Source organism: Mus caroli, chromosome 11 (assembly GCF_900094665.2).
Source record: "Mus caroli chromosome 11, CAROLI_EIJ_v1.1, whole genome shotgun sequence".
Lineage (NCBI taxonomy): Eukaryota > Metazoa > Chordata > Mammalia > Rodentia > Muridae > Mus > Mus caroli.
This window is the reverse complement of record NC_034580.1, coordinates 94,751,139-94,763,966: the sequence shown is the minus strand read 5'-3', so window position 1 is coordinate 94,763,966 and position 12,828 is coordinate 94,751,139. Positions and strand designations below refer to the sequence as shown.

Here is a 12,828-nt window from a genome sequence, read left to right as displayed (position 1 = left end):
AAAAAAAAAAAAAAATTAAAATGATTTTAGTTTCAGGGGTACTGGAGATGTTGCTCAAGGGTTAAAAATGTGTACTGATCTTTCAGGGAATCTAAATTCGGTTCCCAGCACCCATGCCACACTGCTTACACCTCTCTGGAAGTCCAGCTCCAAGGGAATCTGATGTTTCTGGCCTCTGTGGGCACCTGCACTCTCATGCACATGTGTACATTCATGCACATGCACGGATAACTAAAAATAAAATAAATCATAAATTAAATTTGCCAGGCATAGTGGTGCACACCTTTAATTCCAGCATTTGGGAGGCAGAGGCAAGTGGATCTCTGAGTTTAAAGCCAGCCTGGTCTACATAGTGAGTTCCAAGATAGCCAAGGCTACAATCTGAGTCCCTGTTTCAAAAACAACAACAATAACACATTAACACTTTTAGATTTCCTATGTGTTGGGGGATATGGGGGCTCTGTGTGTATGTGTATGTGCACATTTCTGCAGAGGCCAGAAGAAGGCATTAGAATCCCTGATGCTGGAGTTACAGGTGGTTGTGAGGCACTGGAGCTGGAGCTGGGAACCCCACTGACCCTCTGAAACACCAGCACTCTTAACCTCTCAGCCAATTTTCCAGCCCTCACATTTTTTTGTTTGTTGTTTTGAGCTGGGGTTTTATGTATCTCAGCCTGGCCTCCAACTCATCATTGTAGCCCAGGATAATTTGGACCCTTTTGCTTCCACTTCCCAAGTCCTGAGACGACAGGACCACCACGCCTGAGCACTACCACGCCTGGTTCACTCAGTGGTGAGGACCAAGCCCGGGGTTTTGCGTGGTAGGCAAGCACTCTACCAACTGAACTAGATAGACCCTCAGTTTAATATTAATCTTTTGTTTTGTTTTGTTTTTTGTTTTTTGAGACAGAGTTTCTCTGTATAGTCCTGGCTGTCCTGGAACTCACTTTGTAGACTAGGCTGGCTTCGAACTCAGAGATCCACCTGCCTCTGCCTCCCAAGTACTAGAAATAAAGGCCTGCGCCACCACACCAGGCTCTTTTTTTTTTTTTTAACGAATCTTGACACGCATTCTGATTCAGAGTCTACAGAAGCAGCACTTGGGCCCCAAAACACTCTGCTGAGGAGGTTCTCTACCATTTTCCCAGATGAAGGGACAAATTCCTATAAAGCTTGTGACTGTGCACTGCCCACGTGTGAGCCTTCTAGCTAGGAGCTTCTGTCAGGAAAGCAGACTCAGGGGAGCACATTCCAGTCTAGCATGAGCTTCTGCCTCACCTCGTGCACACATCGGAAGAGCTCCCAGTGGAAAGCAGTCAGGTGATTGGCCACATCTTCAGGCTCCACCCGGTGGATCTCTGTGTCTCCTGGGGAGACCTGGACCTCCTCTGGAAGGGGTACCTGGTGACAGGTGGGGGGGTGAGAGGAACTTGGCTCCCGGTGGTAAGGTGAGAGACTCAGCCCCACCTCTCGCCTCTCTCATGACCAGCAGAGACAGGTAAAACAATTCTTACTAGGGCCTCGTAGCTGTCCCGGGTACAGGCAAATAGGTGGCTGTTGATACCCAGCGTGGTGAAAACGCAGTCCTCTGTTGGCTGGAGGAGGACCTTCTCTGCAGAGGAACAGGCTGTTCAGCTTTGGCCACACCCTTCACATACCTGAGCCACCATCCCCCTTCCCATATGGGAGTCCACAACACTACGCTGACACACATCCTAGACCATCAGGACCAGCATCATCACCAGCTGAGGCCATATTCATCTGAAATTTGTCAAATGATTTCCTTCGCCTTTATAGACTCCACCCCATAGGTAGCTCCTCTCTCAACCCCCCTCATCCCTGAGACACTGGACAGGCTGCAATACTTTTTCTTTATGGAAAATGAGGATAAGGTGAATGTGATGGAGCATGCCTGAGATCCTAGCATTGGGAAGCAGAGGCAGAAAAGCCTGCAAAGTCCAGACCAGCCTGGGCTTATATATGATATCTTGTCTTTCTTACACACACACACACACACATACACACACACACACACACAAGCTATGCTACATTGCTGGCTCTCTGCCTCTCCATAGGATTGGAGCCTCCCCTATGTCTTCAGTTTGAGGAAGAAAAAAAAATGGAGCATGTAAGATGCTGAGGAGAGGTGTGTGTGAAGGACCTAGAACACAATCTCCAAGTAGGTATCAGGCAGCGCCCAGGCCAGAACAACAGTATGTCCCAAATATAAATATTCATAGGAATCTCCAGGGAAAGCTGGTCCAAATGCAGATTCTAATCCTGTAGGTTTGGGGTAGGGGCTCCTAGGTGATGTACTCACCAAAGCTGGACCCAGGATGGCACTTGAAGCCTCAAGGACCTGGGATTTAGTTTTTAGCCCTGCCTAGTGTGCTGACTCTCACCTCCAGAGGAAGCAACAGCTACGAGGATGAGGGCATCCTCTCGCTCCGCAGGCTCCTCCGAGTACTGCAGCTTCTCTGTCACAGAGCCCAGAATGTCTTGCACCGATGCCGAGAGGCGACTGCGTATGGTCACGTAAGAGTGGTCAGGCATGTAGACTCGGCAGAAAACTGAAGAACAGAGACGGGGAAGACACCGTGAAAGGGCCTTCGGAGACTCCGCTGCTGGTGTACAAAGGCCCACAGACCCAATCACCTCCCAGACCTTCTCCAGAAGCTCTGCTCCTCCTAAGGGCCATACTCACTCTCATCGGAGCCCCTGAATGCCACTCGGGTCTGCAGACAGGAATCTATCCGGCGGAAGTGTCGGAAGAGCGGCTTAACCTGCTTGCTGGGTGGCTGGCTCTCTTCTGGAATCCTGGCATGAGCATTGCTGGGCATCAGCAAGCCCTGCCAGGCATATGGAGCACCAGGCAGGAACATTAAGCAGGGATAGGACAATGACCAGCACAGGACAACTGTCCAAGTGACCCAGATCAAATGCCACCTCTTTCAGGGGCTCTTCTCTGGTCCACCCACCCATGAGGAAAGATGACTCGTCTCAAAAGCCATAAAATGATGGAACAATATTGTTTGTGTTCGTGTCGACTTTTCTACCAGATTGACACCTCTTGGGGAACGGGATTAGTTTTTACAGTCCTTCACCCTTCATGTCCTGCCACACTCTCAGCACAGGGTAGGTAGTAGGACATCAGATGCCTGAATTTTGCTGACAAGGGCTTCACAATCTGTGAAGGAGACAGACATGTGTGCAGCTACTTCTAACACCAGCCAGGAAGTGTTGGTGAGGTGACAAAGGTGCAGGAGGGTGAGGCTTGTGGAGGGAGGAAGGAAAGTTCCTGAAAGGGAGAAATCTGAAATGTTTCCATAAAAGAGATGGCCTTTGATCAGAGCCCTGAAGGATCATGGGAAGAAAAAGTAGGAAGGCACCAAAGTTGCCAGAAAAATAGATGAAAAGGGGGTGCTGGAGAGATGGCTCAGTGGTTAAGAGCACCAGCCACTCTTCCAGAGGACCGGAGTTCAATTCCCATCACCCACATGGCACCTTACAACTGCCTGCAACTCCAGCCTCAGGGGATCCAACATACAGACAAGCAAAACACCAATGTGCATAAAATAAAATTAAATTTAAAAAATAGGTGAAAAAGAAACATGAGAGGAGTCAGAGAAGATCAGGAGGTGGTGAGAAGGGAAGGATGCTGATGGTGGCTTAGGATATTTAGATTATCGGGTGGTGAGAAGGGAAGGATGCTGGTGCTGGCTTGGAGACATTAGAAAACATGGATGCTTTGGGAACAGGGAGGTGAAGGACTCCTTTAGGAAAATCTGCAAGATATCTTTGGTGTCAGAAGGGAGAAAGAGGCAAGGCCAGAGGCTGAAGTCCCAAACAGGCTGTGGCAACAGCAGCAGGAATGAAGCAGAGAAAACCAAGAGATGACTTGATGCACTCGTGTCCTGATGCTAGGGAGGTCAATTCTGGGGATTTTTGCCAACTGTTATTTGTTTGTTTATTTGTTTGTTTTGGTAAAAGTAGGGTTTAAACCTAGGACACCACACATACTAGACAAGCATTGCATCACTGCTGTGTCTCAAGCCCTTACTATTTTTTTAGAATCTTGAGCTGTGATCTCATTAAGTTGTCCAAGCTGGCCTTGAACTGATGACTCTTCTGCCACTTTAGCCTCCCATATACCTGGGATCACAGGGGTACGCCACTACGGTCAGCAATCAACCTATACGTTTTTTTAATGCGTATGGGTATCTTTGCCTGCATGTGCCCTGTGTACCATGGCAAGCCCTACACTTAGAGTGTATAAGAGGGCATCAGAGCCTCTGGAACTAGACAGATGGTTGTGAGCCCATGTGCTGGGAATCCAACCTGGGTCCTCTCGAAGAGCAGTAAGTGCTCTTAACCACTGAGCCATCTCTGTCACTCATGTTAACTAAAATTTAAGGACAGCCATTGGATGTGTATTCATTCATACATACACCTGTTATAAACTTTGTATTTTTTATTTTTGTGGGTTTTCGAGACAGGGTTTCTCTATGTAGCCCTGGCTGTCCTGGCACTCACTTTGTAGACCAGGCTGGCCTCGAACTCAGAAATCCGCCTGCTTCTGCCTCCCAAGTGCTGGGATCAAAGGCGTGCGCCACCACCGCCTGGCACCTGTTATAAACTTAAGGTCAAATAAATCATTGTCGAAAAGACAGTTTTACCAGGCAGTGGTGGCGCATGCCTTTAATCCCAGCACTGGGAAGGCAGAAGACAGGTGGATCTCTGTGCGTTTGAGGCCAGCCTGATCTACAGAATGAATTCTAAGAACATAGAGAAACCCTGTCTCAGAAAACAAACAAAACAAAACAGCAAAACCTGTGCCAGGCGCCATGGAAAAGCCTATAATTGGACTTTAGGAGGCAAATGTGAAAAAAAAAACTGGGGCAAGTTTCAAGGACTCCATCTGAAAAGTAAGTAAATAAATAAATAAATAAGAAAAGCCAGGTGTGGTGGCACACGCCTTTAATCCCAGCACTTGGGAGGCAGAGGCAGGTGGATTTCTGAGTTCAAGGCCAGCCTGGTCTACAAAGTGAGTTCCAGGACAGCCAGGGCTACACAGAGAAACCCTGTCTCGAAAAACCAAGAAAGAAGAAAGAAAGATAGAAAGAAAGAAAGAAAGAAAGAAAGAAAGAAAGAAAGAAAGAAAGAAAGAAAGAAAGAAAGAAAGAAAAGAGGGGGAAAAAACCCAAAAGGTAGTTTTTCTAAGTTTTTTTTACTAAGTTTTGTACTGCCTCTGCTCCAGCTTATTCACGCCTGTGTATGGATGTAGTGGAAATACTACGTAACTACTGCAGATCTCTTCTCAACTCCACAGTCAACGACACCATGTTGATAGCTGGAGACAAACCATGGTGAGAAAATTTACGCCATGGGACTCAGAGCTATAAACTAGGGCTCTTTCCCAGAAAGCAGAGGCTGTAAAATACCTGCTGGAACACCACCCAAGTAATAGGAAAAGCAGACCAAAAACTAAAAGAATGGAGCTGGACCTGGTGGCACAGGCCCACTCGGAACCCTGAGACAGGAGGATTGCTGCTGGCAGAAGCTGTCTCTTGGGCTACAAATTGAGCTCGAGCTATAGAGTAAGTAGGAGACATTGCCCAGCTTCCTCCTTGCCCCTCTAAAAATAGATTGATTTAGAGACATCATTCTGTGTGGTTCTATGTTACTCTCCAATAAGGGAAAGGAGCTGAAAGAAAATCATATTGAAATATTAAAGGTGCCGGAGAAATGGCTCCGTGATTTAGAGCACTGGCTGTTCTTGCAGAGGACCCCATTTCCTGTTCCCAACATCCACGTTGTAGCTTATAGCCATCTATGACTTAAGTTCCTGGGAACCCTCTTCTGACCTTGGCATACCCACGCATGGAGGTAGTACACAGATATACATGCAGATAAAGCAATATAAATAAATAAATAGCTTAGAAAGAAAGCAAGCAAGCAAGCAAAGAAACAAATAACTGATCTGTTGAAGCCACAAGACCAGAGGCAGCCCCTGTATTAGAGGAACTCAGGGGTCCCCTTTCTCCTCACTTTAGCTCCACTGTCTCCACCAGCTGGTGCAGCCTCAGTGTGTCCTCTCGGAGGTCTTGGTAAAGAGACTCATCCTTCATAATTAGTAGATACAGTTCCTAGGGAGAGGGCAAAGGATATGATGAGGACAGATGTCTCCTCGGGACCACTTGCTACAAGGCCTAAGGCAGAGTCTCCATGCCTTAAGCACTGGGAATCCCATAGAGCAAAGCCCCAGGGCATCTTTTTGCTTCCAGGTACCCAGCTAAGGAACATGAGTCCTTCACAGGGGCCCCTGGCAGAGCTGAGAGCCAACTCACCCACCTTTCCCCTCCCAGGCCCACCTTGATAATGTGGCCAGCCCCTTCTTCCTCTTGCAGAAGTCCTTGGTAGGTATCCAGGAAATGGAGAAGGAGAGCGAGGCAGGCTTGCTTCCGACCCAGCCCCTCTGGACCCTCCACATTCCTTGACTGAACAAAGCTGACGCCCTGAGTTAAGTAAAAATTCTGGATAGCCAAGGACATTGAGAAAAGTAAATTGTCCCCCAAATAGTCTGGGCCTGGGTACCAGGAGGGAAGGTTTTCAGGGCCCCGAAGCTAAGACTCACACATACCAGCCATGATTTTGCTCAGAATGCAAATAATAATAAGAGCTTCAACTTGACCACATTCAGTCCTTGCCTGGTAAAGAGGTTCCCTTAAGAATATTGCCAGACCCAGCTAATCTCCGGCTAGCCCGAAAACCTGACTTTATCTCACACTGAGACCCGATTTTTCTCAGAGAGCTTAATAACATCCTACCCAAGGGCTTGATGTTAACAATTAGGTACTAAGCCAGGTGTGGTGGTGCACGCCTTTGATCCCAGCACTCGGGAGGTAGAGGCAGGCAGATTGCTGAGTTCGAGGCTAGCCTGGTCTACAAAGTGAGTTCCAGGACAGCCAGGGCTACACAGAGAAACCCTGTCTCAAAAAAAAAAAAAAAAACCCGAAACAAACAAACCCCCCCCCAAAACAAAAAAACCCCAAAAACAAAAAAACAAAAACCCCAAACAATTAGGTACTAAAATAATTCAATTAATCTAGGCATGGTGGTGCATTCCTGTACTCCCACCATTCAGGAGGCAGAGGGAGAGGCAGGAAGACCACCACAAGTCAATGATAGCCTGGTCTACAGAAGAAGTTACGAGCTACCTAGGATTACATAGTAAGAAAAAAAAAAACACACACACACACCAAAAAACCAAACCAAACCAAACCAAAAAACCCAAGTAAAGTAAATGATATATGCTGCCAAGAGATCCAATAACTAGGTCAGCAGTAGCTCATCTCTAGCTGACCCTACTGAAGCACAGTACTGACACCGGACCCTATGTTTTGAGCAAGGATTCCCTCTACCTCCACCGCCTCGAGACAGGGATGTCTCTGCATAGCCCTGGCTGTCCTGGAATTTGCCTTGTAGACCAGGTTGCTCTGGAACTCAGGGATCCACCTGCCTCTGCCTCCAGAGTGCTGGGATGAAAAGCATGTGCCACCGTTGTCTGGTTTAGAGCAAGGACTTCAGTGGGGACAGAGTTTCCCCGTCCCTTAAGTAGATCAGTAACACATACACATGTTCATGTGGTTAGCACCTCAGTGAGTACTGATAACTGCCTCTGAGCAGCCAGCACCCTATGCTGGATCGGAGTCTCAGAGTGCTACCACACCTGCAGCAAGGCTGGTCCTCACAGCAGCCCAGAGCAGAGCTAATTCATCTATTCATGTCCATTTGACTGACGGGCTAACTGAGGCTCCAGGAGGTGACGTGGTGATCTGCCCGAGGCCACACAGCTGGTGAGATCAAAGGCTGGATGTGTCCTCTAAAGGAGAGTTTAGGGACTGGAGAGGTGGCTCAGCAGTTAAGAGCACTGACTGCTCTTCCAGAGGTCCTGAGTTCAAATCCCAGCAACCCCACGGTGGCTCACAACCATCCCTCATGGGATCTGATGTCCTCTTCTGGTGTGGCTGAAGACAGCTGCAGTGTACTTATGTACAATAAATATGTAAAAGGAAAAGAATAAAGGAGAGTTGGGCTGGGATGTCGTTTGTGAGACTAGAAGACATGGCTCCCTCCTGGTCTGTCCTTTCAGAGGCTTTAGAAAAGGATATTATTGGTGTAACTCTTGTAGAAACTTTTCTGTTGGCAGGAAGAGGGAATGGGTAAGAACAATGTCGTCAAGAAGAATATCTGTGGAGAGCAATGGGCGTCACAGAGGTCAGAGGGGGTTGCAAACCCTGAACCCTCATTTTTTTTCCTCTTTGGTAAGCCTGGAGCCCCGGCCACCTGTCCCGTCATGCTCTGCACGCGAGTGCACACATGTGTGAAGGTTCTGGGCAGCCGCTGCGGGGGTGGGGCTGGCAGCTGCCAAGGCAGCTGGGGGGAGGGGGGGTGCTTTTGAAGGCCATGCACCCTTCTCTTCAGTGTGGGGGAAGTTGGTCAGATAATACCACCATGCCTGAGATCTGCTCAGGAGAAAAGGGAGTCCACAGAAGGGACCATCGACGGAGAATTGGCAAGCAGAGGTTCCAGTCAGAGGGATGTGGATGTGTGGGATGTGTGTCCATCCTCCTTGATCACTCCCAACCTCAAGAGTTTTGAGTTTCCACAGGGCAGGTGGTGGGGACCATCCCCATGAAAATTGGCAGCGGAGACAGGCCGCCATCTCTTTATCTCAGTCTTTAAATAGAAGTCCTGTGTCCACTGGGTGCCCAGAGGTGGAAGGGTTAATGATGAGAAGGACAGGGGAGGGGCTCCTCTCTCCACCCTTTTCCCTCCACACCCCTGTCTGGGCCTGGCTCAGCCAGTCAGCCAGGTACGAGGTCGCCCTGACTTGCCGCCAGCCTTGGGGTGGGGCAGGGCTTGCTTGGCACACACAGACAGGCAGGGCACAGGGAGGGAGCCAGGTGTCCTCACCAGGACAGGTTAGGGCCAGGTCCCCAGGCACTGCTCCAGGTCAAAACCATGGCTTCTGACAACCCATGGTTGTCATGCCCTGCTGCCAATGCCAGCCATGAAGGTGGAGGCGGAGGAGCAACACAAGATTGTCTACTTGAATTCATTTTGTTTCACAGAGGAGAAACTGAGGCCTGGAGCCAGAAGGACTTAGAATGCTGTGTTCTCTCCTCAATACAGGGGCAAGCAGAGTATGGGGGTGGGGGGCCCTAGTACCTACTGGCCACAAGGGGCTGCCTAGACCATTGAAGGAGCTCTGGCTAGGTGAGGAGAGCCCTCACTAAGCATTTGTCGCCTCCCATGCAGCCTGGGCAGAAATCAAGAAGCTTGATAACGTGGCTTATATTAAAAATATTGGAGTGGCAATTTAAACAGGGAGGATTCCCAAACTAGTTACTCTGGAGATTTAGCCTGTCGGGCCAGATAATATGGGTGACAAATGGGGAGTCTTAACCCAGGGGAAACTGGACAATCCACTGTTCAAACTGGACAGCCTCTTTTTCCCTTTCTACCCAGCTACCCAGCTATGTTCTGAGAGTCAGTCAGAAGGGTCCCCAGTCCTCACGCCCAGCTCCAGGTTTGGGGCCTCGGCATAAAGAGGCCTGACATCCTTCCTCGCATCTTTCTCTCACTAGAGTGTGAATGTTAAAATGGGAGTAAAGGACAAGGAACGCGGGCAGAGTGGAGAGATGCTGATACGGGGGCTCCAGTTTGGCATCTGTTTCTTCCAAAGTAGGCTCCGGTCCAACGCACAGCCTCCCTGGGGAATGTGTCATAGAGACACAGGGTGTGTGGTGTAGGCGGGAAGTTATGGTTAAGAGAGCTGTGTGTGTCTGATATTTTTCTAATTAAATCCAAAAGGTGTCAGCTCCCCAGGGCAACTGCAGCCTGAGCCAAAAGAGGGGACCCCGACCTTCAGGACAAAAATGGAGTAGAGGGTGACACTCCACTCCTAGAGCCAGAATGCCTTGCAGAGAAGGAAGGGTAACTCCTAACACCCTCCTCTTTAGGGTCTCAAGCTTGGTCTCTCAATCCTAAGCCCCTTCTGGGTTTTGTGGAGTGCCTAGTTAGAGCGAAAGACCCTGATATCTCTACATCCATACCAACTAGCGATGTGGGGGCCTACATTCCTCAGAAGCCCTTTAGTAGGGTGCTGGCATTCTCACAGGGGGTGAAATGGCATCATCTCAGGCTTCTCGGGGTGTGGTTATTATTTTTTTAAAAAAGGCCCTCTGCTGAGGCATGGCATGGGAAGGGTGGGGGCTGCGGAGGCCCAACGCCTTCTGGATGCTGCAGTCTCCTGGTATCTTCCCTTAGAGACCTTCGAATTCATCCCCAATAAAAGCAGCCGGGTCCTGTGACTATCCACATGGCCCCACCAAGTGAGGCGCTTCTACACAGCCAGGGACTCCTGTCAGCGGTTTTCAGGCCTCAGCTATGGTCTGGAGGGCAGCGTACAATCTCAGCAGCGGGAAAGCATCCACCTTAGGGTGTCAGGCCCTAATTTGGGGGTGTGGGGGGAGGTAGGCAGCAGTATCAAGGGCTCGTGGGAGACTGGCTTAATAGCCGGGGAGAGAGGGAGGGTGGTTGAAGGAGAGAGATGGTTTCCCTTCTTCCCCTAGAATGAAGCTAATGTGGGGAGGAAGGTGGGTGGGCATTACCATGCCCCTTCCCCTACATTACTTCGGGGTTCCCCTCATCCTCTACACCAGCACTGAGGACAAGAAAAAAACCAGGGACCATCCCCCGGGCCAACCCCTCACCTCCCACCCCCCAACCCGTGCTCTCTTGCTCTGGGATGGATGAGCAGGCTTACCTGAGGCGCTGCTGTCCCTGGTGGTCCCTCCAGCCAGGCGCTCCAGAACCCGGTTCAGAAGATGCTCTGGCCGCTCGGGGGCGCCCAGGGGGGCCCAGGGTGGTGAAGCCAGGGGTTCGCCTGGGGATAGCTCATCTGAGGAGTACGAGGAAGGAGAGCGCAGGGGCACCCCAGATCCTATCGGCCCAGGCCCGGGAACCTCCTCTAGCTGCAGCCAGCAGGGCCCCCCACTGCCCGGCTCCTCAGAGACCCCTAATGGCTCTCCCCCTTCCTCCTCAACGGGCGGCTCCAGCCCGGGCTCGGTTGGGGGCTCTCGGAGGAAAGCTGGGAGCAGCAGGCGAGACACGCTCTGACGCCGCTGCAGTGGCCGCAGTCCCCCGGCCGGACCGCCGCCCCCACCAGGGCCCCCACCCCCTCCAGGCCCTCCGCAGCAACCCGGACCCCCGCCGGGACCTCCAGTCACCGCTCGCCCCGCCAGTTGCGACGTCTGCTTCTTCAAAAATTTCTCCAGTGGCTTCATGCCCCCCCCCGCCCCTCTCCTAGGGGCCGCCGGGGGACCCAGGTGTCCCAGGCGCGGGCGGGGGGAGGCGGGGACACGATGCTCAGAGCCGGGGGAGCAGAGCCGAGGGCCGTGCCAGGCGTCGGACTGCGAGCGAGAGGTGGCCGAGCCTCGCTGGCCAGAGTCCAGTGGCCAGTGGCCGGGGCGGGGGGTGCCAGAGGGAAGAGGAGCTCGCTCTCAGCGGCCCCCCATGCTGGCTGCGGCCGAAGGGTTGGCAGGCTGAGGGGCTGGTGTCCCCGTCTCAGCGCTCTGGGGCCGGGCTGAGGCGACAGAGGCAGCGGGCGGAGCGCAAGGCTGAGGACGCGGCGGCGGCTGCGCTCCTGGCCCCGGGGAAGGTGGCAGAATTGAGACCGCGCCCCCTCCTCCAGTCCCCGCCCCTACCCTGCTTAGGCCCGCCCCCGCCCGGCCGCGCGAGGCTTGAACTTGGGCTCTGGTGCTGACCGCGAGGAAAATTAGGACCTGGTTTCTGACAGTCGCAGAAGGGCAAAGGCGAGGGAGAGATCTACCAAAGCAGAGGACTCCTGGCTCTTGATTACCGGGTCTCTTTTGAGCATTTCAAATAATCAGGGCATATGTTTGACCTTGGCACGCCTACCTGTGCACAGGTGAGGCTTATAAAGACTGCTGAACTCTTTGCATCTTTCCCACAATTTTATTTGGTCATTATCTTCCACCTGTTGAGAAGGGCTGGGACGGCGTCTTGGGTAAACTGGTATTGGCACTGGGGGCGGTACCCATATCCCTTTCTGATCGGGTATAGGGGGTGGTGCAGGGCCGCCCTGTAAGGCAGGTACTGGCAAGTAGGAAAGAGCCAGGCAGAGGCCAGCAGGTTGTGGCAGGTCTAATTGGGGTGAAAAGAGATAGTAGACTGAAAGAGACGACCAAAAGCACAAGGGCATCTTAGTCCAGGTGGTAGGGAAGGGAAGCAAGACTGAAGAGATGTGTAAGTCCCCAAACTGCCAACTATCATCACCTAGCACATTAGTGTATATAGCCATAAAATGAGAGAAATACTGCCCTTACTCCTGGTGGCTACGCCAGAGCATTCTGTCTCCCAGGGTACACTCCACTAGGATGGGACTGTAGAGACATAGTGTGAACACATCCAGGCTTGGTATACATGGTGAAGGAGTGGCACCGGGTTCCTGGTGGGCTGGTGCTCCTTGGGCAAAGTCCCACCCCTGTTTACTGTTGTGCATCAGCAAGGCATGGATGGACAGGAATGCTAAGAGCTGGGAGTGGTGAAACTGACAGGGTGTGTACCACACTTGTGTTGCTGTCAGTGCAAACTCAGTTCCATGTGTGCTAGAGCATGTGTTCACAGAAATAAAGCTCTGCACACCCATCTGGGGATCTGGAGAGGGAACAAAAAAAAAAAAAACCCTCCGATTTTGCTATGAAGCTGGATCTGAGCATTGGTTTCCTGGACAGCCTTAAT

The 12,828-nt window shown here is 51.2% G+C and overlaps 1 protein-coding gene across 1 annotated transcript in view; it reads right to left on the bottom strand.

Annotated features, from left to right (window-relative positions):
* The window catches only part of Rapgefl1 (Rap guanine nucleotide exchange factor like 1), a 16,396-nt gene extending 4,699 nt beyond the window's left edge, over positions 1-11,697 (bottom strand). Inside the window, exons 1-8 of the mRNA XM_021178039.2 lie at positions 10,832-11,697; positions 8,172-8,250; positions 6,372-6,507; positions 6,049-6,146; positions 2,705-2,817; positions 2,403-2,570; positions 1,515-1,612; positions 1,279-1,401 (exon numbers count right to left, since the gene is read on the bottom strand). Coding sequence (XP_021033698.1) covers positions 1,279-1,401; positions 1,515-1,612; positions 2,403-2,570; positions 2,705-2,817; positions 6,049-6,146; positions 6,372-6,507; positions 8,172-8,250; positions 10,832-11,351 — 1,335 coding nt within the window. The 5' untranslated portion in view covers positions 11,352-11,697. The remainder of the gene's footprint in view (positions 1-1,278; positions 1,402-1,514; positions 1,613-2,402; positions 2,571-2,704; positions 2,818-6,048; positions 6,147-6,371; positions 6,508-8,171; positions 8,251-10,831) is intronic.
* Between the last annotated feature and the right edge of the window lie 1,131 nt (positions 11,698-12,828).